At 41.0% G+C, this 24,887-nt stretch overlaps 2 protein-coding genes across 2 annotated transcripts; both read left to right on the plus strand.

Moving 5' to 3' along the window:
- Window positions 1-6,201: 6,201 nt before the first annotated feature.
- LOC113884411 (endogenous retrovirus group K member 6 Gag polyprotein-like) lies at window positions 6,202-19,053 on the plus strand. The gene is made up of 2 exons (XM_027528991.1): window positions 6,202-6,253; window positions 17,030-19,053. Exons 1-2 carry the CDS (start codon window positions 6,202-6,204, stop codon window positions 19,051-19,053), a joined length of 2,076 nt encoding a protein of 691 aa, XP_027384792.1.
- LOC113884549 lies at window positions 16,451-24,479 on the plus strand. The gene is made up of 2 exons (XM_027529177.1): window positions 16,451-16,489; window positions 22,298-24,479. Exon 2 carries the CDS (start codon window positions 22,341-22,343, stop codon window positions 24,477-24,479), a length of 2,139 nt encoding a protein of 712 aa, XP_027384978.1. The 5' UTR covers window positions 16,451-16,489; window positions 22,298-22,340.
- The last annotated feature ends 408 nt before the right edge of the window (window positions 24,480-24,887 follow it).

Raw genomic sequence — 24,887 nt, forward strand, 5'->3', positions numbered from 1 at the left:
TGGCTTAGAGAATTTTGAGCATTACTTTATTAGCGTGTGAGATGAGTGCAATTGTGCAGTAGTTTGAGCATTCTTTGGCATTGCCTTTCTTTGGGATTGGAATGAAAACAGACCTTTTCCAGTCTTGTGGCCACTGCTGAATTTTCCAAATTTGTTGACATATTGAGTGCAGCACTTTCACAACATCACCTTTTAGGATTTGAAATAGCTCAACTGGAATTTTGCTTTGTTCATAGTGATGTTTCTAAGGCCCACTTGACTTCACGTTCCAGGATATCTGGCTCTAGGTGAGTGATCACACCATGGTGATTATCTGGGTCATGAAGATTTTTTTTTTACAGTCCCTCTGTGTATTCTTGCCACCTGTTCTTAATATATTCTGCTTCTATTAGGTCTAATAAAGGACTATTTCTGTCCTTTATTGAGCCGATCTTTGCATGAAATATTCCTTTGGTATCTCTAATTTTCTTGAATAGATCTCTAGTCTTTCCCATTCTAATGTTTTCCTATATTTATTTGCACTGATCCCTGAGCAAGGCTTTCTTATCTCTCCTTGCTATTCTTTGGAACTCTGCATTCAGATGCTTATATATTTCCTTTTCGCTTCTCTTCTTTTCACAGTTATTTGTAAGGCCTCCTCAGATAGCCATTTTGCCTTTTTGCATATCTTTTTCTTGAGGATGGTCTTGATTCTTGTCTCCTGTACAATGTCATGAACCTCTGTCCATAGTTCATCAGGTAGTCTGTCTATCAGATCTAGTCCCTTAAATCTCTTTCTCACTTCCACTGTATAATCATAAGGGATTTGATTTTAGGTCATAGCTGAATAGTCTAGTGGTGTTCCCCATTTTATTTAATTTAAGTCTGAATTTGGCAATAAGGAATTCATGATCTGAGCCACAGTCAGCTCCCAGTCTTGCTTTTGCTGACTGTATAGAACTTCTTCATCTTTGGCTGTGAAGAATGTAATCAATCTGATTTATATGCAAAGTACATTATGTGAAATGCTTGACTGGATGAATCACAAGGTGGAATCAAGATTGCCAGGAGAAATATCAATAACCTCATATATGCAAGTGATATAAATGGCAGAAAGTGAAGAGTCACTAAAGAACCTCTTGGTGAAAGTGAAAGAGGAGATTTTAAAAGTTGGCTTAAAGGTCAACATTCAAAAAACAAAGATTGTGGTATCCAGTCCCATCACTTCATGGCAAATTTATGGGGAAACAATGGAAACAGTGACAGAATTTTTTGTGTGTGTGTGTTCCCTTGGGCTCAAAATCACTGAGGACAGTGACTGCCATCATGAAATTAAAAGACGCTTGCTCCTTGGAAGTAAAGCACTGACAAACCTGCAACCAGAGATGTCGCTTTGCTAACAGAGGTCTGTCGAGTCAAACCTATGGTTTTTCAAATAGTCATGTACAGATGTAAGAATTGGACCATAAAATGGTTGAGGATGGAAGAATTGGTACTTTCAAATTGTGGTGCTGGAAAATGCCCTTTGATAAATCCATGGACAGCAGTGAGATCAAACCAGTCAATCCTAAAGAAATCAACCCTGAATATTCATTGGAAGGACTGATGCTGAAGCTGAAGCTCCAATACTTTGGTCACCTGATGTGAAGAGCTAACTCATTGGAAATGACCCTGATTCTGGGAAAGACTAAGGGAAGGAGGGAGAGAGGGCAACAGAGGATAAGATTGTTACTTGGCATCATCAATTCAATGGACATGAGTTTGCACAAACTCTGGGAGATACTGAAGGACAAGGAAGCCTGGGTTGCTGCAATCCATGGGGTTGCAAAGAGTCAGACACAACCTAGTGATTCAACAACAACAATAGCTGAATGGTCATTAGCTACATTATAGGCATGATTATGTCTTGAACCATTTTCATTGGCTCAGAAGGGATCAGCTTGTATTTATGTGAGCAAGTGGTAATTATGTGTATTCTGAAATTAATTTGATGGGTTATGGGTAATGAAAACATTTACATAGAAATTGAATTTGCTAACATTATAATGAAAATTGAAAGTGTTAGTCACTCAGTCATGTCTGACTCTTTGTGACCCCATGGACTGTAGCCTGTCATACTCCTATGTCCATGGAATTCTCCAGCAAGAATACTGGAGTGGGTAGCCATTCCTTTCTCCAAGGGATTTTCTCAACACAGAGACTGAACCAGCATCTTCTGTGACTCCTGCATTACAGGAGGATTCTTTATGCACTGAGCCATAGTGGAAGCCAGAAATAAAATCAAAGGTACTTTTCTCTGAGTTACTCAGAGAAAAAACGTTTCTTATTACAAATTTATTTTATATTAAGATTACTCTCATAAATTAGCTTTTTCATTCTTGGTTATTTTCCTACCCCTACTGTATCATTGCACTAAGCACGGGCGGCTGCGACTGGCGCACTAAGTGCGGCTGAGAGGAGCTGCCCCACGTCTGAGGTCAGGGGCAGCAGCCCAGAGTGCCAGGCTGCAACGGTGCAGGAACGGCCGAGAAGAGCTACCCAAGTCCGAGGTCAGGGGCGGCAGCCAAGAGGAGCTACCCCACATCCAAGGAGCGTTGGCTACACGGGCGCAGGAGGGCCTAGAGGAGCTATCCCACGTTGAAGGTCAGGAAGGGCAGCGGTGAGGAGATACCCCTCCTCCAAGGTAAGGAGCAGCAACTGCGCTTTGCTAGAGCAGCTGTGAAGAGATATCCAACGCCCAAGGTAAAACATTAGGTGTTACAAGAGGGCATCAGAGGGCAGACACACTGAAACCATACTCACAGAAAACTAGTCAATCTAATCACACTAGGACCACAGCCTTGTTTAACTCAGTGACACTAAGCCATGCCCATGGGGCAACCCAAGACGAGCGAGTCATGGTGGACAGATCTGACAGAATGTGGACCACTGGAGAAGGGAATGGCAAACCACTTCAGTATTCTTGCCTTGAGAACACCATGAACAGTATGAAAAGGCAAAATGATAGGATACTGAAAGAGGAACTCCCCAGGTCATTAGGTACCCAATATGCTACTGGAGATCCATGGAGAAATAACTCCAGAAAGAATGAAGGGATGGAGCCAAAGCAAACACAATACCCAGCTGTGGATGTGACTAGTGATAGAAGCAAGGTCCGATGCTGTAAAGAGCAATATTGCACAGGAACCTGGAATGTCAGGTCCATGAATCAAGGCAAATTGGAAGTGGTCAAACAAGAGATGGCAAGAGTGAATGTCGATATTCTAGGAATCAGCGAACTAAAATGGGCTGGAATGGGTGAATTTAATTCAGATGACCATTGTATCTACTACTACGGGCAGGAATCCCGCAGAAGAAATGAGTAGCCACCATGGTCAACAAAAGAGTCCAAAATGCAGTACTTGGATGCGATCTCAAAAACAACGGAATGATCTCTGTTCATTTCCACGGCAAACCATTCAATATACAGTAAGCCAAGTCTTTGCCCTAACCAGTAATGCTGAAGAAGCTGAAGTTGAACGGTTCTATGAAGACCTACAAGGCCTTTTAGAACTAACACCCCAAAACGATGTCCTTTTCATTATAGGGGACTGGAATGCAAAAGTAGGAGTTCAAGAAACAACTGGACTAACTGACAAATTTGGCCTTGGAATACAGAATGAAGTAGGGTGAAGACTAATAGAGTTTTGCCAAGAAAATGCACTGGTCATAGCAAATACCCTCTTCCAACAACACAATAGAAGATGCTGCACATGGACATCACCAGATGGGCAACACTGAAATCAAATTGATTGTATTCTTTGCAGCCAAAGATGAAGAAGCTCTATACAGTCAACAAAAAACAAGACCAGGAGCTGACTGTGGGTCAGATCATGAACTCCTTATTACCAAATTCAGACTTAAATTGAAGAAAGTAGGGAAAACCACTAGACCATTCAGGTATGACCTAAATCAAATCCCTTATCATTATACAGTGGAAGTGAGAAATAGATTTAAGGGCCTAGATCTGATAGATAGAGTGCCTGATGAACTATGGAATGAGGTTCATGACATTGTACAGGAGACAGGGATCAAGACCATTCCCATGGAAAAGAAAAGCTAAAAAGCAAAATGGCTGTCTGGGGAGGCCTTACAAATAGCTGTGAAAAGAAGAGAAGCCAAAAGCAAAGAAGAAAAGGAAAGATAGAAGCATCTGAATGCAGAGTTCCAAAGAATAGCAAGAAGGGATAAGAAAGCCTTCCTCAGCGATCAGTTCAAAGAAATATAGGAAAACAACAGAATGGGAAAGACTAGAGATCTCCTCAAGAAAATTAGAGATACCAAGGGAATATTTCATGCAAAGATGGGCTCGATAAAGGACAGAAATGGTATGGACCTAACAGAAACAGAAGATATTAAGAAGAGGTGGCAGGAATACACAGAAGAACTGTACAAAAAAAGATCTTCACGAACAAGATAATCACTATGGTGTGATCACTGACCTAGAGCTAGACATCCTGGAATGTGAAGTCAAGTGGGCCTTAGAAAGCATCACTATGAACAAAGCTAGTGGAGGTGATGGAATTCCAGTTGAGCTATTTCAAATCCTGAAACATGATGCTGTGAGTGCTGCACTCAATAAGCCAGCAAATTTGGAAAACTCAGCAGTGGCCACAGGACTGAAAAAGGTCAGTTTTCATTCCAATCCCAAAGAAAGTCAATGCCAAAGAATGCTCAAACTACCGCACAATTGTACTCATCTCACATGCTAGTAAAGTAATGCTCAAAATTCTCCAAGTCAGGCTTCAGCAATACATGAACTGTCAACTTTCAGATGTTCAAGCTGGTTTTAGAAAAGGCAGAGGAACCAGAGATCAAATTACCAACATCCTCTGGATCATGGAAAAAGCAAGAGAGTTCCAGAAAAACATCTATTTCTGCTTTATCGACTATGCCAAAGCCTTTGACTGTGTGGATCACAATAAACTGTGGAAAATTCTGAAAGAGATGGGAATACCAGACCACCTGACCTGGCTCTTGAGAAACCTGTATGCAGGTCAGGAAGCAGCAGTTAGAACTGGACATGGAACAACAGACTGGTTCCAAATAGGAAAAGGAGTACGTCAAGGCTGTATATTGTCACCCTGTTTATTTAACTTATATTCAGAGTACATCATGAGAAATGCTGGACTGGAAGAAACACAAGCTGGAATCAAGATTGCGGGGAGAAATATCAATAACCTCAGATATGCAGATGACACCACCCTTATAGCAGAAAGTGAAGAGGAACTCAAAAGCCTCTTGATGACAGTGAAAGTGGAGAGTGAAAAAGTTGGCTTAAAGCTCAACATTCAGAAAACGAAGATCATTGCATCTGGTCCCATCACTTCATTGGAAATAGATGGGGAAACAGTGGAAACAGTGTCAGACTTTATTTTTGGGACTCCAAAATCACTGCGGATGGTGACTGCAGCCATGAAATTAAAAGACGCTTACTCCTTGGAAGGAAAGTTATGATCAACCTAGATACCATATTCAAAAGCAGAGACATTACTTTGCCAACAAAGGTTCGTCTAGTCAAGGCTATGGTTTTTCCTGTGGTCATGTATGGATGTGAGAGTTGGACTGTGAAGAAGGCTGAGTGCTGAAGAAGTGATGCTTTTGAACTGTGGTGTTGGAGAAGACTCTTGAGAGCCCCTTGGACTGCAATGAGATCCAACCAGTCCATTCTGAAGGAGATCAGCCCTGGGATTTCTTTGGAAGGAATGATGCTAAAGCTGAAACTCCAGTACTTTGGCCACCTCATGTGAAGAGTTGACTCACTGGAAAAGACTCTGATGATGGGAGGGATTGGGGCAGGAGGAGAAGGGGATGACAGAGGATGAGATGGCTGGGTGGCATCACTGACTTGATGAACATGAGTCTGAGTGAACTCTGGGAGTTGGTGATGGACAGGGAGGCCTGGCGTGCTGCGATTCATGGGGTCACAAAGAGTCAGACACGACTGAGGGACTGAACTGAACTGTATCATCACAAAACCTTTAAATATATGTTTAAGAGAAATCTAAAACATTTAAATATATTTTTCAGTTAAACCTACCCTCTTGTACAGATACATTAATGTTCATTAATTAATAAAAGTAATTAAAAATACAAATAATAACAAAATTGTGAAATGCATTCCTTTTGCTCAGGCTACTCTAACAACCTGGATTTCTTTCCTACAAGTACATTCAGTGAACAATGCCTACAACACAGTTTGCTGTTACTACCTTTATATCAATTATTCAGAGCGGTGGGATGGCTAGGATATTGGTCATCACAAAGTACGATGAATAGCCAGAACCCACAGAGCAAGACTTCTTGATCCTCTGAGAAGTATAATTAACAACCTACAAGGGTGGAATACATGTAAATTAACTTCAGCTAAGCATATGCACATATACAGCTGTTATTGAAGAAGAAATAATGGAAAACACAGCAGTAAACCCCCAAAGTTATAAAATGCACCTGAGCAGGAATTATGAACACTCTCTGCCCTTGCCATGAAATACATTCCTTGGATACCCTATCTGGACTTTGGAAATTGTATTTCTTTCACTGAGGTACTGGGGAAGACAGTGATGAAGAGAATGCAGACATTCTGGAGAAGTGTGATAATGACTGCCTATGTCTAGGACATTCATTGTCACTAGGGACAAAGACAGACAATGCTGCTCTGAAACAGGCCTCTCAGTTCAATGGAAATAATTAGACTCTGGAGTGGCAGTGACATTTAGCCAAAAGAGACAAGGTGATAACAGTCATCATAGGAGGTAACAGTATTAGAGGTAAACTTCTGATAATGCTTACAAGCATCTTTAGGGATATCTAATTAACCAACCACTAGGACTGAAGTAGGTGGAAAAACATCTTAATGCCTTGTTTAATATAATTAACAGGAAAGTGCTCTTAATCTGAAATTATTTATCCCATTATTTAATGCATATTTCAAATGTAACTGCTCCATTGGTAATAGAATCTGTGCATTGAGGACTGAAATTGAAAGAAGAGCCAAAGTGAGTGCCTAGAACTTTCTCTAAGCATTAAAACTGAAGCCCAAAATACATACCACATCTCTGTGGAGATCCTCAACATTGCTTCTACTTTCAAAGACTTGTAAAATGTAAATTAGAGTGTTAATATATTCCATTTTAACTTGTTTGATCTAGGTAGAAGTTGGATGAGATTCGGAGAATGACTGTAGTTGTGACACAGAGCAGACGATTTTCACTTATGGGACCTAATCAACACTTTGCAGTTATAGTTTTGGCCAATGCTTTTTTCTCTGTCTCCATAAGCAGAGAACAGCACACAGTTTTTTAACACTAGAAAAACAGCAGAAGTTCTCATTTGATAAAAATATTATCTCTTCACTTCTCTATGCAGCAGTTTTCCAAGAGGGTTCTGGAACTCTGAGGATCAGAGTTCCAGAGGATCAGAACTCTGATTCTCATGGTATCCTAAAGATAAAAATTATTTTTATTCAATATAAAAATGGGAAGATATTTGTCTCCTTTTTACTCTGTTGACATTTACAATGATGATGCAAAACCACATTGGATAAAACTGCTATAGCATTAGCAAAAATTCAAGGTAGGTTGATGGGAGTGATGAGATAAAAAGTATGCACAAATTTGGGTAGTCATATCTGGACCAAGAGCTCTTACACTCTGAGCTAGATGCATTAACGGATGTGTGTGTGTGTGTGTGTGTGTGTGTGTGTGTGTGTGTGTGTGTGTACTCATCAATTTGACTAACACAAAAAAATATCATGGGCTGGATGGCTTACTGACATAATTTCTCACAGTTCTGAAAGCTATAAGTCCAAGATAAAAATTCTAGTAGACTCTGTAATACAATGGAAGAATACTGATGTTGTGGATTAGTATTACTAATAACTTCTCAACCTCAATTAATAATCATACTTTCTATAATTCAAGTGTATCCTCACATACCATATGCTTAAGATTTTGAAGGTTGTTAATTATACTTCTCAGAGGATCAAGAAGTCTTGCTCTGTGGGTTCTGGCTATTCATCGTACTTTGTGATGACCAATATCCTAGCCATCCCACCGCTCTGAATAATTGATATAAATTGTTGTACAATTGATTTTCCCTTAGCTATAATTAATCACTAAGAGAGCTGAAATGATCAGCCTAGTTGTTCTACAATATGGTTTGGGGGTTTCATGAAGATAATGGCCTCAGGCTCTATACAATTCAAGAATATGGATTGAACTTGGCACTTTGAGAAATAATGTCATGATACAATTTGTTCTACACCCTCTCCTTAAGTTCTAAAATAACATATCATGTGATATTACACATAACTAAAGTTTATGGTTCAGATCAGATCAGATCAGTCGCTCAGTCGTGTCCGACTCTTTGTGACCCCATAAATCGCAGCACGCCAGGCCTCCCTGTCCATCACCAACTCCCGGAGTTCACCCAGACTCACGTCCATCGAGTCAGTGATGCCATCCAGCCATCTCATCCTCTGTCATCCCCTTCTCCTCCTGCCCCCAATCCCTCCCAGCATTAGAGTCTTTTCCAGTGAGTCAACTCTTCACATGAGGTGGCCAAAGTACTGGAGTTTCAGCTTTAGCATCATTCCTTCCAAAGAAATCCCAGGGCTGATCTCTTTCAGAATGGACTGGTTGGATCTCCTTGCAGTCCAAGGGACTCTCAAGAGTCTTCTCCAACACCACAGTTCAAAAGCATCAATTCTTCGGTGCTCAGCCTTCTTCACAGTCCAACTCTCACATCCATACATGACCACAGGAAAAACCATAGCCTTGACTAGATGGACCTTTGTTGGCAAAGTAATGTCTCTGCTTTTGAATATGCTATCTATGTTGGTCATAACTTTCCTTCCAAGGAGTAAGAGCATTTTAGTTTCATGGCTGCAATCACCATCCTCAGTAATTTTGGAGCCCAGAAAAATAAAGTCTGACACTGTTTCCACTGTTTCCCCATCTATTTCCCATGAAGTGATGGGAGCAGATGCCATGATCTTCTTTTTCTGAATGTTGAGCTTTAAGCCAACTTTTTCACTCTCCACTTTCATTTTCATCAAGAGGCTTTTTAGTTCCTCTTCACTTTCTGCCACAAGGGTGGTGTCATCTGCATATCTGAGGTTATGCTCTATTAATATTATTGTTAAACAAAGTACCTATGTACTACATATTTTCTTTTAATCTTCATAATTTTGCTCACATTAAACATTCATATATTCACTTGAAAAATATCTATTGAATGACTGCAGTCTACCAGCCATATTGTAGGGCTCTATAAGAAAAGCACTAAAAATGGACTTCCCAAGTGGTGCTAGTGATAAAGAACCTGTCTGCCAATGTAGGAGACATAAGAGACATAGGTTTGGTCCCTGGGTCAGGAAGATCCCCTGGAGAAAGGAATGACAACCCACTCCAGTGTTCTTGTCATAAAAATTCCATGGACAGAGAAGCCTGGCAAGCTACAGCCCATGGGGTTGCAAAGAGTTGGACACAACTGAAGTGACTTAGCACACAAGTAAAAATGCTTTCAAACCTGTGTTCTTAACTAAAAACCCCCTTAAGGGGCCAGTGGTAGAAACTGGTTAAACATTTCTGAGTGAAGACATTAGTTCTTTGTGACATGGAACTCTCTAGAAAGCAGGTCAAAAGTTGGCAGTGAACTGCTCAGAATGAGCATGCCAGAGAGTAAGAGAGAACAGTCAAGACAAAAGCCATACTCTTTCAATATCCTGATCTCAGAAGGGATTTCATATCACCTTTACCATAATATATTCCATAGAAAAAAAAGGCACTAAATGCAGCCATTATTCAAGGAATGTCTATTATAAAAGTGTATATAAGGGACCACTTCAAGAATGTGTGCTATAAAGTCTTTTATCTCCGTTACCTTTGGGTTTCTTTTTCCTTTTCTGTCTCTTGTCTCGATTTTTTATCACCTTTTTTTTTTTTTTCATTGAATGGCTGATTCTACATTATACTATGCACTATATACTATAGATGTAAAGTTTAGAAATAATTTTTGGTGCTTTTCCTCTTAAGATATGATGTTTACTTATTTCTGTTACATTCCAAGGAGCATAATTAGTCCTATGTGCATGTGAGCTCAGTCAGTGATATCGGACTCTTTGTGACCCATGGACTGTAGCTTGCCAGGTTCCTGTGTCCATAGGATTTCCCTGGCAAGAATACCGGAGTGGGTGACCATTTTCTACTCCAGGGAATCTTTCTGACCCAGGGATCAAACCCATGTGTCCTGCATGCTCAGATGGATTCTTTATCACTGCTCCACCTGGGAAGCACAGTCCTGTGTGATCTTCACCCAGTTAGAGATCCCAACGTTAAAGTTTGCTTTACTTGTAGTGAGGCCTGAACTACTTTCAATACAAGTTTAGTCATTGTATATGATGTTCAGTGTTCCTTCCCAAATCCTGTGAACTATAGCTAGGTTTCATTTCCTTGAAATGACAAAAACTCCTATGCCTATGAGTTTTAGAAAGCTTCTGGTCAGCTTAATAGTCTCTGAACTTTCTCTTTTATAATGGTCAGAAACTCTAAGGCAAAAGGCAATTCTAAAATCCAGCTTCCCTCTGATTTCTGTCTTATGTTAAAATCTCAGACCTTTATAACTTCAGTTCTTTGGTTGCTAACTTAAGACACATGCATGTTTAATAGTGTAAATATTTTTCATTTTTTTCATCAGAACATTTAGTTTTAATCTACCAATATTGAAGGAAGAAACAACATTGTTGCATGATATTTTATTTTACTTAATTCAAACAACTATCCTTTTTATACAACATCAGAAAGGCAAGGAAATTTTTCATAAGAAATAAGACTCTAACTTATTTATATTTAAATTGAAATGTTTGCTTTTGAACACATGTTACAACATTACATTTGAGTAAATATGTCTGTGTGTGTGTGTGTGTTTATATACCTCAATATATTGGTACTATCCAGACACACCTCACTCTAATGGCAGAAACTGAAGAGGAACTAAAGAACCTCTTGATGAGAGTGAAAGAGGAGAATGAAAAAGCTGCCTTAAAACTAAATATTAAAAAAAAAAAAACTAAGATCATGTCTTCTGGCCCAAATACTTCATAACAAATAGAAGGGAAAAATGTAGAAGCAGTGACAAATTTCTTCTTCTAAGGCTCTAAAATCTCTGTAGATGGTGACTGCAGCCGTGAAATCAGAAGATGATTGCTTCTTGGCAGGAAAGCTATGGCAAACCTAGACAATGTGTTGAAAAGCAGAGACATTACTCTGCCAACAAGGGTCCATGTAGTCAAGGCTATGGTCTTCCAAGTGGTCATGTATAGTTGTGAGAGCTGGACTATAAAGAAGGCAGAGCACCAAAGAATTGATGCCTTTGAACTGTGGTGCTGGAGAAGACTTCTGAGAGTTGCTTGGACAGCTAGGAGATCAAACCAGTCAATCTTAAAGGAAATCAACCCTGAATACTCATTGGAAAGGCTGATGCTAAAGCTGAAGCTCCAGTATTTTGGTCAATTTGGTCACCTGATGCAAACAGCCAACTCATTGGAAAAATCCCTGATGCTGGGAAGCTTGAGGACAGAAGGAGAAGAGAGCATCAAAGGATGAGATGGCTAGATGGCATCACTGATGCAATGAATATAAACTTGGGCAAACTCCAGGAGATGGTGAGGGACAAGGAGACCTGCTGCGCTGCAGTCCACGGGGTTGAAAAGAGTCAGACACAACTGGGGAACTGAGCAACAACAACCACATATAATTTCTGCTGCTGCTGCTGCTAAGTCGCTTCAGTCGTGTCTGACTCTGTGTGACCCCATAGTCAGCAGCCCACTAGGCTCTCCCATCCCTGGGATTCTCCAGGCAAGAACACTGGAGTGGGTTGCCATTTCCTTCTCTGATGCGTGAAAGTGAAAAGTGAAAGTGAACTCGCTCAGCGGTGTCTGACCCTCAGCGACCCCATGGACAACAGCCTTCCAGGCTCCTCCGTCCATGGGATTTTCCAGACAAGAGTACTGGAGTGGGGTGCCATTGCCTTCTCTGACGTATAATTTCTAGGACCTTGCAAAGGGACTGTGCCTTTCTACATTAGATTACATAATGCATGTGCACTATTTATAAGGTACCTTTCACTATTTTGGGTAGCATTCTGAGGTGATTCAGTGACAAAGAATCCACCTACCAATGCAGGAGATGCAGGATTCTTGCATTAGATCCCTCAGTTGGAAAGATCCCTTGGAGAAGGGCCTGGCAATCCACTCCAGTATTCTTATCTGGAGAATCCCATGGGCAGGGAAGCCAGGTGGGCTACAGTCCATGGGGATGCAGAGTTAGACACAGCTGAAGTGACTTAGCACGCATGCACTTCCTGTTTCTCAACGTTTTATCACAAAACAAACTATAAAAAATGGCATATTTTTAAAAGAGCACATCAGAAGTCCATTGAAATATCCAAAGTTGCACGAATTCCAATCAGAATATGTACAGGAAGGAGACACAGATGATAATATATATCTCATCAGCCTACTGACTTATTTTTTCTGCTCTGTTCCTTAATATTCTCTTGGTTTATGACTCACTCATGACTTCAGTGTCTTGGAATAATTGTAGGAAAAGAACAACGTAAGGAAATTTTCACATTTCACATACAAAGTGTGAAATGCTCAGAGAAGACATTGCTATAAACTAAACTGAACAACATTAAAATTTTCTAGAATTTTTTTGAGCATACGCTGATTTGAATCAACCTGCGACAAACCAAAGGTGGTTAGGAATGCACCACCAACAAGAGCTAGACGGGAAGTCTTTTATGAAGAAGAGGAAGCAAAGCAAGGGACTTACTTGACTGGCTATAATTTAAACAGTTGCCTTGTTTGGGAAAGACTAGTTGGCTGCTAGTATGAGCTGCTTATATATTGTGGAAACAATTCTCTGTCAGTTGTTTTCTTTGCTTCTATTTTCTCCCATTCTGAAGGTTGTCTTTTCACCTTGTTTGTAGATTCCTTTGCTATGCAAAAGCTTTAAGTTTAGTTAGGTCCCACTTGTTTATTTCTGTTTTTATTTCCATTACTCTAGGAGGTGGTTCATATAGGAACTTGTTTTGATTTGTGTCATCGAGTGTTCTGTCTGTTTTCCTCTAAGAGTTTTATAATTTCTGGTCTTATACTTAGATCTTTAACCCATTTTGAGTTTATCTTTGTATATGATGTTAGGAAGTGTTCTCATTTCATTCTTTTAAATGTAGCTGTCCAGTTTTCTCAGCATCACTTACTGAAGAGGTTATCTTTGCCCCATTATATATTCTTGCCTTCTTTGTCAAAAATAAAGCAATTTTTGAAAAAAAAAATCAATATTTTAGTAAATAAATTAAAAGGTAAAATATTTGTAAACTTTGATAAATCATTCTGTGTAACAAATTTCTTGCAACACATTTCAGAACTAATGTGGACATTTTAATGTCTTAAAATATTGAAATTGAGAGTCCCTGTGCCATATAGTGGAGAAGGCAATGGCACCCCACTCCAGTACTCTTGCCTGGAGAATCCCATGGACAGAGGAGCCTTGTAGGCTGCAGTCCATGGGGTCGCTAAGAGTCCAGCACGACTGAGCGATTTCACTTTCACTTTTCACTTTCATGCATTGGAGAAGGAAATGGCAACCCACTACAGTGTTCTTGCCTGGAGAATCCCAGGGACCGAGGTGCCTGGTGGGCTGCTGTCTATGGGGTCGCACAGAGTCGGACACGACTGAAGCGACTTAGCAGCGGCAGCAGCAGAGCCATATAGTACAGCTTATTATAATTCTCTTCCTTTCTTCATTTTATTTGAAGTTTATATTTCAATAATTTTTCTCACTCAGAAATGTAAGTATATATCATTTTTATTCAAAGCTCTACTGTATTGATTTAACTGAGACTTTATTAACTAAGCTTTTCTATGACAGAAGCCCCTATTGACTGTAAGGTGAATAAGAAAGATGCACAATCAAACCAAGGAAATAAAAGGTGTTTTTTACAACCTACTTAATTAGCAAGAGGTCATATAGATCCATTGTCTGGTAAACATTTTAAAAATCCATTTATAATTATCTAAAACTTAAATGTATAATAATTTATAGTGTTTATTGTGGTGATAATTAGAAGTCCTTGTAGATTGAATCCCTCAAAGATTCTGTAATTCTTCTCAGTAAACATTTTATTGGACATAATTAGTATTTTGCTTAGACTAGAGAGAATCTGTTGACTTCTTTAAGCTAGGTAGGGTTTACCAATGCACATTTATATTTTAGATGAACTCAAAGAAATATTTTAAATCATTTTAGCTAAGTATAGTGTGAATACTATGAACCCACAGCTTATTACATCTGATCATCTTTTTCAGCAAATACATATTTGTTGAGTTCCTACTATGTGCAAACGTGTTTTAGAGGGCAGAGCTGGTTGACTAAGGAGCTTACAATCAAGAGTAATTAAAACTAAAAAGTATCAGTGTGGTTACACAAATCAATGTGTTATACTAGAAGCTTACATTAGTTGAAGAAGCAGTATATGTTTGTATTATGAGAGTCATGGTAACCTATACAAATAGGATTTTAACCTGAGATTTAAAAGGATAGATGGTATTTATTCACAGAGATATATAAAATGCAAGTTTTCAGGTGAGAAAAACAGCCCTTGGAGTTGAGGAAATAAATGGTTAGTTTGTTAGATAAACAGAATCATGTGGCTGTGCCATAGGATGTAGGATAAGAAAGAACATATTAAGAATGCAGGTGGCTATAACAAAATTTAAAAAGACTGTGAATGTCAGGCTAAAAGATACAAATTTTGTTTGAGGAGCATTTGAAGGTTTTCAAACAAGAGGATGGCATGATCCTAATTGAATTGTAGGAAGCTCACTATAATGGCTACATGCATTATTCATAGCACGGTAAGACCCTGAAGACAATCTGAGTTCAGGTAAGAGATGTCAAGGAAACAAACTAAAAGAGCGGCCACAGAACTAAATAGAATTTCTGTTTTGAGAAACGAAATCACAAAATGATCTGTGGTCTACAACACAATAAAAACAAAACCCTTTTTTCCACCTATAAATTAGAGTTACAATAAAGAGAAATTCCATCTCCTCTCATTCTGTCAATGGAAAATACATTATTTTCTGCGGGGAGCCGGTGAGGCATTCCACTCGTGACAAAGGTCATGAGGAAGGAGGCTCGGCATACGCAAAGGCGGGATCGAGCCTCAGGAGTCCCCCCGGATATTCTCGAGCATTTTCCCCCAAAAAACCAGAGTCTGCCTACTTTATTGCTTTGTGCTCTCACCTCTGACTTTACTGGGGGCTGTCCCCTACCACCGTCTCTCTCTCTCTGTGTCAAAGAGTTAACTTACAGCTCCAATTAATAAAGTTCCTGGGCAATTAGGAGTGTTTAAATCCAAACCCCTCTGATGGCTCTCTAACTCGCCTGACAAGTTTACCCGGACTCCTGCAGCTATGCATACGATTGTTTACAGTCTCCTAGCCTCGAGAGGCATGGGAAGCTTAAGATATTCAAATAGCTTAGAGCCTCTCAGAGAGTTAAAAACTGTCAGAATAAACTAGTAAAGGATTTCATTGATGAGTCAATGCTTGTTGCCAAGTTTTCACATCCCCTGAATTGTATCCTTGAATATGTATCAATTAATAGTGGGTATGTAGAAAAAATAAGTAGTGGCCTTGGTGTTAGTAACTTTAGACCCTTAAGGTAATAAATTCTTTCTTTGTTGTAAACCCATTACACATCCGCCCTATAGGAATGCAACTTTATCTTTGGAAGATGGTGCCAAACCTTGAAATAATTACTCTTAGAGAAAGTAAGTCTTTGTTGATAAGTCCTTGTCAAGAGTCATAAAATGTTAGTAGGCCTTCTGGCCAGAAGATGATGTAAATCACCTAAACCATTTGTATACGATACATTTGCAGGAAAGAAACCTTGGTTTTTGATAAGAACCAAAGACTGCTGACTTTGCATCCCCTATTATCCTCTATGTGTAACTTAGGGTATAAAAGCCCCTGTTAAAAATAAAGCTACGGGCCTTGCTCACCAACGCTTGGTCTCCCCATGTCATTCTTCCCTTTAACTTCCAGCTGAGTCTCCATCTGGAGCGCGGAACCCACCACGCTGACTAATCATGCCTGGGCTTCTAAGACCCACTCGAGAAGGTGTCTAGGGTGAGACACCTTCCGCTATTCGAGAGGGCGCCTGCGGCCTACGTCAGTGGTGCAAACTTCTTGTCTTGAAGTTTTATTGGTCTCCCGCGTAAACCAAGCTACTCAGCTTCTTTTCTCCACTGAATTTTCCTACTGAGCTATCCTCATTCTATTGTTCTCTATATCTCTAATTAGCATGTAAATAGTCGCCTAGGCCGTCTCTCCTTCGAATACCCTGGATCAGCTGGGGCAGGTCCCCAGCAGGTGGCGCCCGATACAGGATTTTCGAAGGTAAGCTCCCAGCAATTGGGGTTACCAGCCCTATTGCCCCCCGTTCTCGGAACAACTGGGTGACCAGCCCTCTTGTTCCCCCACGGAGCAGTTTGGGTCACCAGCCCTACTGCTCCTCCCTTGGAACAGTTTGAGCCATCAGCCTACTGTTCCTCCCCCGGAACAATCTGGGTCACCAGCCCTATTGTTCTTCCAGTGTTCGGGACGGCTAGGACCCCACTCAAGGGTGCCGCGGACCCCCCTGTAGGATAGACAGGGCGAGAGGAGTGGGAAGTGTTGAAAGTGTTAAAGAGTTAGACTTAGAGAGAGAAAACAGTTTCTGAAGTTAAAAGGCCAAAGGAAAGCCTGATCTTTTGATAGCTTAAAGCAAAATCTTTTACTATACTTAATTTTCTGACATGGGTAATACTGAATCAAATGAAAGACAGCTCTTTATAGGAGTAATTTTACAGTTATTAGGTAAAAGAGGAATCAAAGTTAAAAAATCTGCCATTCAATCATTTTTTTCATTTGTACAAGAGCACTGTCCCTGGTTTCCAGACGAAGGCTCTGTTAACTTAGATGTCTGGGAAAAAGTAGGAAAACAGCTAAAAACTTACCACGCCGAACACGGCTCAGAAAAGGTGCCTAATGACGCCTTTTCCTTATGGAATATCATTAGAGATGTCTTAGACCCTGCCCCTGATTCAGAAAAAGTACATCTTAAAAGTGACAGTGAAGAAAATGCTGTAGCTAAACCTGCCCCTGAATCTAAAAGAGTAACTTTTAAAGAGGAAAATGATGTTGAAACTGTAGTTAAACCTGAGGAAAATGAGAAAAACGAAGACCCGCCCGACTATCGGCAATTAAGAAAAATGTTAGCAGCCATGACTACTCAGGAACAACTTAAAGATAGGGATGAAAAACAAGATCAGCCTTCCCCAAAAGAAAAAGAGAATTTAGGCGAGATCACAGTTAAATATCACCCTGATGGAGATCGGCATCTCTTAAACAAAGATGCCCCAAAAGGCTTAAGAGAAACTTTCCCTGTCAGACCATCAGCTCCAAAGAACTTAAGAGAAACGTCTCCCATCAGGCCATATGCCCCTAGGGATTCCCAAGAGAGCTTCCCAGTTAATCCATATGTAAGCTTTGGATACCAAACAGTTCAAAGAGCTCCTGAGTACAGAGCAGAGAATGTGGAACCTATGCCATTTCCACCACCTCCCATACCTCCTCCCCCCATACCACCTCCCATACCACGCCGTACAGGTCCTATTAAACCCGCATTATTACCGCCACCTCCCTATCGAAGTGGGAAAATTCCAAAATCAATCCCACGGAGACGGGCCTCTTCTGCCCCTGGCGAGAAATTCGATCCCCAGCTTCAGGCTTGTTTCCCTTTAATTTTTGACAATGATGAAAGTGAACAAAAGGCTATCGACTGGGAGCCTGTTTCTTTTCAATTGGTAAAAGAACTTAAAAATGCATGTATTTCATATGGGCCTAAAGCCCCGTATACGATGCAGCTAGTAGAAAATTTAGCAGGTCAATGCTTAACACCTCGAGAATGGAAATCAATTGCTAGGGCCTGCCTGTCCGGAGGACACTTTATACTTTGGAAATCTGAATATGATGATCTCGCTCGTATATATGCTTTTTCTAACCAAAATGGAGACTTTACACATATCACTGAACCTATATTACTTGGTCAGGCCGACTACCCCTCGTATGATGAACAGATGAAATTAGATAGGACTACTATACAACAGGTGGCTGATTGTGCCTTTACTGCCTGGCGCTCATTGCCCGATGGTAAAGCATCAGGTGCCGCTCTATCTGATATTAAACAAAAGTCAGAAGAGCCATTTGAAGACTTTGTCTCACGACTCTCAGAAGCTGTCCAGAGAATAATTTCTGATTCTGAGGCAGCTAAACTGTTAACAAAACACTTGGCCTTTGAAAATGCTAATTCTACCTGCCAGGCTATATTGCGCCCTGTTAGAAGAACTGGAACTCTAATTGATTATATGAAACAGTGTGCAGATGTAGGACCATCAGTGCTACAGGGTGTTGCGATAGCTGCAGCGATAAAAGGAAACTCTTATCAGCAGGCAGTCCAATCCTTTTTTACTAACAAAAACAAGCCATCACAAGGTGATCCCAATAACCAAGGCAGGAATGCATTCCCTAGAACTTGTTTTTCTTGTGGCCAGACGGGACACACTTTTCATGGGTGCCCTCAAAGACCACCCGGTTCTTATCTGCCTAATCCAGCCCAACCGGCTGTGGCTGCTCCGCAAAACCCTGCCCCACTGCCTATTAATCCTAGGTCTCTTTGCCCTCGCTGCCAGAGAGGATATCACTGGGCAAGGGACTGTAGGTCAAGATTTCATAGAAATGGGGCCTTTTTAGGCCCCGACCAGCAGTCGGGAAACGGGTTGAGGGGCCAGCCCCAGGCCCCGACAACGATTGGGGCAGCCTCACTGAACCCATTCATTCCCTTCGTCCCGTCGCAGAGCTCATCAGAGCAACCCCAGGCAGTGCAGGACTGGACCTCAGTTCCACCACCTCAACAATATTAACACCAGATAGCCCCACTATAAAAATCCCTACAGGAGTTAAAGGTCCGTTACCGACAGGCCTGGTAGGAATTATACTAGGCAGAAGTTCCTTAGCTATACAAGGTCTTACAATTATTCCTGGAATAATTGACTCAGATTATACAGGAGAAATTCAGATAATGATTTCACCCCCGACTAAAACTTTCCAAATACATCAGGGACAGAGAATAGCCCAACTTTTACTTTTGCCTTATCATAATGCAATTGGGCAAACAGCCACCCAAAATGAAAGACAGGACAAAGGATTTGGGTCTAGTGACATGGTTTTTTGGGTAACAGAAATTACTAAAAAGCGTCCTATGAAATCTATTCTTGTCAGTGGCAAGTCTATTGAAGGGCTATTAGACACAGGAGCAGATGTTTCCTGTATTTCTGGGAAAGACTGGCCCAATTCCTGGCCCACACATACTACTGCAAATAACTTAGTGGGCATCGGGAGAGCTCCTACAGTAGCTCAAAGTGCAAAAATTTTAGACTGGCAATTTGAGGATACCCGTGGAACATTCCAACCGTATATGATTCCTTCGCTGCCCTTCTCGCTGTGGGGGAGAGATGTGCTGTCTCAAATGGGCATGTTACTTTTTAGCCCTGATGATAAAGTAACTTTGCAAATGCTACAAATGGGCTATGACCCTTCAAAAGGGTTAGGTAAACAGCAGACAGGAACAACTGAGCCAATTTGCCCTGCTCCTCTAAAGTTCCGTGCTGGATTAGGGTATCCAAATTTTTGATGGAGGCCATTGTTTTTGCTGCCGACCCCATTACGTGGAAATCTCAGGACCCTGTGTGGGTAGAACAATGGCCTCTGACTAAAGAAAAACTACTGGCAGCCAAAGCGTTAATTTCTGAACAACTAGAATTGGGACATATTGAGCCCTCCAATAGCCCCTGGAATACTCCTATTTTTGTTATTAAGAAAAAATCTGGCAAGTGGCGACTTTTACAAGATTTAAGAGCTATTAATGCCACTATGGAAGATATGGGAGCCTTACAGCCTGGGCTTCCTTCCCCAGTAGCCATCCCAGAAGGATATAATATTATTGTAATTGATTTACAAGACTGTTTTTTCACCATCCCCTTAAATGCTGAGGATAAAAAGCGATTTGCCTTTAGTTTACCAGCAGAAAATTTTAAACAGCCTTATTTAAGGTTTCAATGGAAAGTGTTGCCCCAGGGAATGAAAAATAGCCCTACTTTATGTCAGAAATTTGTTAATGCAGCTATAGAAGATATTAGGGCTAAATATGAACAACTGTATATGATTCACTATATGGATGATATTTTAATAGCTCACCCTGATAGAGCTCATTTACAAACTGTTCTCCAGGATTTGACTCAGGCTTTAACCGACAGAGGCTTAAAAATTGCCCCAGAGAAAATTCAAGTCAATCCGCCCATAACTTACTTAGGACGGGTTATCAATTCAGAAACTGTGACTCATGCCCCATTAAAATTGAGAAAAGATCACCTTGTTACTTTAAATGATTATCAAAAACTTTTAGGCGACATTAATTGGATCAGGCCTTATTTAAAATTAACTACTGCTGAATTAAAACCTCTTTTTAACATTTTACGTGGGGATCCTGATCCAACTTCTAAGAGACAATTAACTGCTGAGGCTCAGGAGGCCTTAGAAAAAGTGGAAGCAGCTTTATCTGATAGCTATGTTAAAAGAGTTAATTTACAAACAAATTGGCAATTCCTCTGCCTAGCTACTCCAACAGCACCTACGGGAGTTTTATGGCAAAATGGCCCTCTAGAATGGGTCCATCTCCCCGCCCAGGCTAAAAAAGTAGTGGCCTCTTATCCAGGACTGATAGCTACACTGATATTGAAAGGGAGAAAACGTAGCATTGAATTGTTTGGTAAAGAACCAGCAGAAATTGTAATTCCGTATAATAAAGAACAACTTGATGCTCTCCTAATGTTTGATGAGGATTGGCAGATTGCTATCGGAAATTATTTTGGCCAAATTCTGCATCATTTACCTTCACATGTTTTGCTAAATTTTATGTCTAAACACCCGGTTATTTTCCCTGTTAGGTGTAAATACTCTCCCATCTCAGATGCTCAAATGGTTTTTACTGACGGGTCTGCTAACGGCAGAGCTTCTATAGTTACAAAAGATCAGCGTAAAGTTTTATATACGCAGGAGACTTCGGCCCAGAGAGCTGAACTCACAGCTGTTATAGAGGCCTTTGTTATGTTTGCAGAGGAGGAATTTAACCTTTACTCTGATTCTCAGTATGTGGTCAGGCTGTTTCCACACATTGAGACTGCGATCCTGCCTGAGAACAAAACTGCAATATTTCACTTGTTAACTAAACTGCAGCAGCAAATTTGGAAACGAAGCCGAGCATATTTTATTGGTCACATTCGGGCTCATTCTGGATTGCCTGGACCTTTAAGTGCCTTAAATGACCTGGCAGATTCACTAACTAAGGTCACAGTGGCTTCTGCTTTTGAAGAAGCCCGAGCTTCTCATTCACTCCACCATCAAAATGCTACTGCGCTAAGATATCAATTTCAGATTCCTCGAGACTCTGCTCGGGAGATTGTTCGTTCCTGTTCTCATTGTCCCACTACTATAAATAGTTTACCTATGGGAGTTAACCCTCGCGGTCTTAAACCTAATGCACTCTGGCAGATGGATGTAACTCACATCTCTTCATTTGCAAAATTGTCTTTTGTTCATGTAACAGTAGACACCTTTTCTCATGTTATTGTTGCAACTGCTCGCACAGGGGAAGCAGTTAAAGACGTAATACAACATCTCTTTACTTGTTTTTCATATATGGGTCTGCCAAAAGCCTTGAAAACTGATAATGCTCCTGCTTACACATCTAAGTCTTTTCAGGAATTTTGTCTAAAGTTTCAAATTAAACATAATACAGGCATCCCTTATAATCCACAAGGACAAGCCATTGTGGAAAGAGCACATCAAACGCTAAAAACCCAAATTCAAAAACTAAAAGAAGGGGAGTTTAAATATAGTTCTCCCCATCACCTCTTGCAACATGCTCTTTTTGTAATAAATATTTTAAATACTGATTCAGCTGGAATGACTGCAATGCTTCGCCATTGGTGCCCGGAGCAATTGAATGCAAAACCATTAGTTAAATGGAAGGACCTCCTTTCCGGACAGTGGAAAGGTCCTGATCCATTGTTAACCAGCGGTCGAGGATATGCTTGTATTTTTCCACAGGACGCAGATTCTCCAATTTGGGTTCCGGATAGATTGATTCGCCATGTCTCAGCCTCTCGGATACCGAGTTCCACGGCCGCCGCGACCCCGAAAGAGAAAAGGGCCTCCTCTGCCTTCGCTCCCCCCGCCAGCACGGGAAACACCACTGACATCGGAGCAACTGACATCAGGGATCCCGGATGAGCAGGGGACGGATCCGCCCACCAAACAGATGTCTCAACTTCACATACAGGATATCGCTCCCCCCGATCCTTTGCCTCACAAAAGGAGGTCAGGCCGCCTGACTCAGGCGACCCGGAATGCCTCCATACCTACTTGGGGACAAATAAAAACACTCTGCCATCAGGCACGGGGAATAACCTCTTTGCAGGGCTCTCCAACCTCCCCTGAGAAGATGTTTATTGCTATGCTTGCCTTATTATCATGCCAGGTAAACGCCTCCTCCCCCACTCCTGAAAAGTATTGGGCTTACTTCCCAGACCCTCCAACCTTTCAAGTAGTTACCTGGAACAGTGACCCCCTATGGGTCCACACAAACCAGCCTCAGTTACTGGGAGGGTCATATACTTCCTATACCACAGACGAATATCCTATTAATTTCAATTTTACCTTCAGGGGATTAGCAGACGACCTTCCTGTTTGTTTCAACTTCCCCAGTGATATAGAAAGCTTTATTATTCCCCCTAAAGAAGGATGTGTCGGAGCCTCTAAAAAGGCAGTTCTGACTCATTCTCCAGCCTCAGGTATTGAACATAGAGAGCGTCTAGCGCTTTGGATTTTACAGGCTCGTATGCCCGGGGCCCTTGATCCCCACGAATTTATAATCCATAGACCCCCTCCTGGATATCCAAGTTGTTATAATACCAAGCCTTCAGATGCCATATGGAACACTATAGATGATCGTACAGGGTATCCGATTTGGAAATCTTGTACTTATCGTTTAAGAGCTGATTATAGAATACCGGGAGGAGGAAATTACATGATTCACGATTGGAGTAACTCAGACCTAGATAGGAGCCCATTGCCCCTCGATGACTTTCCCAGCAGATTTTATAATTGGAAGAAAGATTTGGTTTCTTGGCCTTTAAGCATTACTAGATGGCATAATAATCGATTTGTTTCGCCTATATTGTCTTATACAACTAAGAACAGAACCTCTTGGCAACCAGAAATTTGGAGGGCCCTTGCTGCCACTGCTCCCATTTCCTTATTCCGTCCAAATAGCAATTCTACTTATTCTGTTTTAGCTTGTGTACCCTCGCCTTATGTTTTTCTCTTTACTAATGACTCCAAAAGATTAAATGTACACATGAATTATTCAGGTGGACCTAATATTGTAACTTGTGAACAATGTATGCTTTCATCTTGTTTGACCCCCCAATATAATGTTTGTTCTTTTGTTGTGTTGAAACGCCCACCCTATCTCATGATACCTGTGTCTGTGCATTCTTATTGGTATGATAATTACGGTTTGGCTGTATTACAACAACTGCAGGATTTAATGCGAACACGACGGTTTGTGGGCTTACTTATCTTGGGAATAGCAGCTTTGATAAGTGCAATTACTTCTGTTACTGTGGCAGCAATATCATTGACTCAACAAGTACATACTGCTCAATATGTTGATTCTATGTCCAAAAATGTTTCTTTAGCATTGGCAACACAGGAAGCTATAGACAGAAAATTAGAAATGAGGGTAGATGCCCTAGAGGAAGCAGTAATACATATTGGGACTGAATTGCAGGCTTTAAAGGTGAAAATGGCATTGTCCTGTCATGCTGACTACCGGTGGATATGTGTAACACCCCTGAAAGTAAATGAGACAGATTTTGAATGGGAAAAGATTAAAAACCATATTTCAGGTATTTGGAACAGCTCTGACATTAGCTTAGACTTAGGGAAACTTCACAATCAAATAGCAACCCTGGAACACTCCCGATTAGATTTTACTGCCGCTGGAACAGCAAATGATTTCTTCCATACTTTCTCTAACTACATTTCAGGAAAAAATATTCTGTCTACCTTCCTCGGCTACGCTACCTTGGCTGTTTTAATTTTATTTCTAATAATCATTCTTCCTTGTATTGTCAGGATTCTTCGGCAGAGCATTCAGAGGCTCGAGACTGAGCTACATCTGGCTGTTTTAAGAAATAAAAAAGGGGGAGATGCGGGGAGCCGGTGAGGCATTCCACTCGTGACAAAGGTCATGAGGAAGGAGGCTCGGCATACGCAAAGGCGGGATCGAGCCTCAGGAGTCCCCCCGGATATTCTCGAGCATTTTCCCCCAAAAAACCAGAGTCTGCCTACTTTATTGCTTTGTGCTCTCACCTCTGACTTTACTGGGGGCTGTCCCCTACCACCGTCTCTCTCTCTCTGTGTCAAAGAGTTAACTTACAGCTCCAATTAATAAAGTTCCTGGGCAATTAGGAGTGTTTAAATCCAAACCCCTCTGATGGCTCTCTAACTCGCCTGACAAGTTTACCCGGACTCCTGCAGCTATGCATACGATTGTTTACAGTCTCCTAGCCTCGAGAGGCATGGGAAGCTTAAGATATTCAAATAGCTTAGAGCCTCTCAGAGAGTTAAAAAC

Source organism: Bos indicus x Bos taurus, chromosome 26 (genome assembly GCF_003369695.1).
Source record: "Bos indicus x Bos taurus breed Angus x Brahman F1 hybrid chromosome 26, Bos_hybrid_MaternalHap_v2.0, whole genome shotgun sequence".
NCBI classification, from domain to species: Eukaryota; Metazoa; Chordata; class Mammalia; order Artiodactyla; family Bovidae; genus Bos; species Bos indicus x Bos taurus.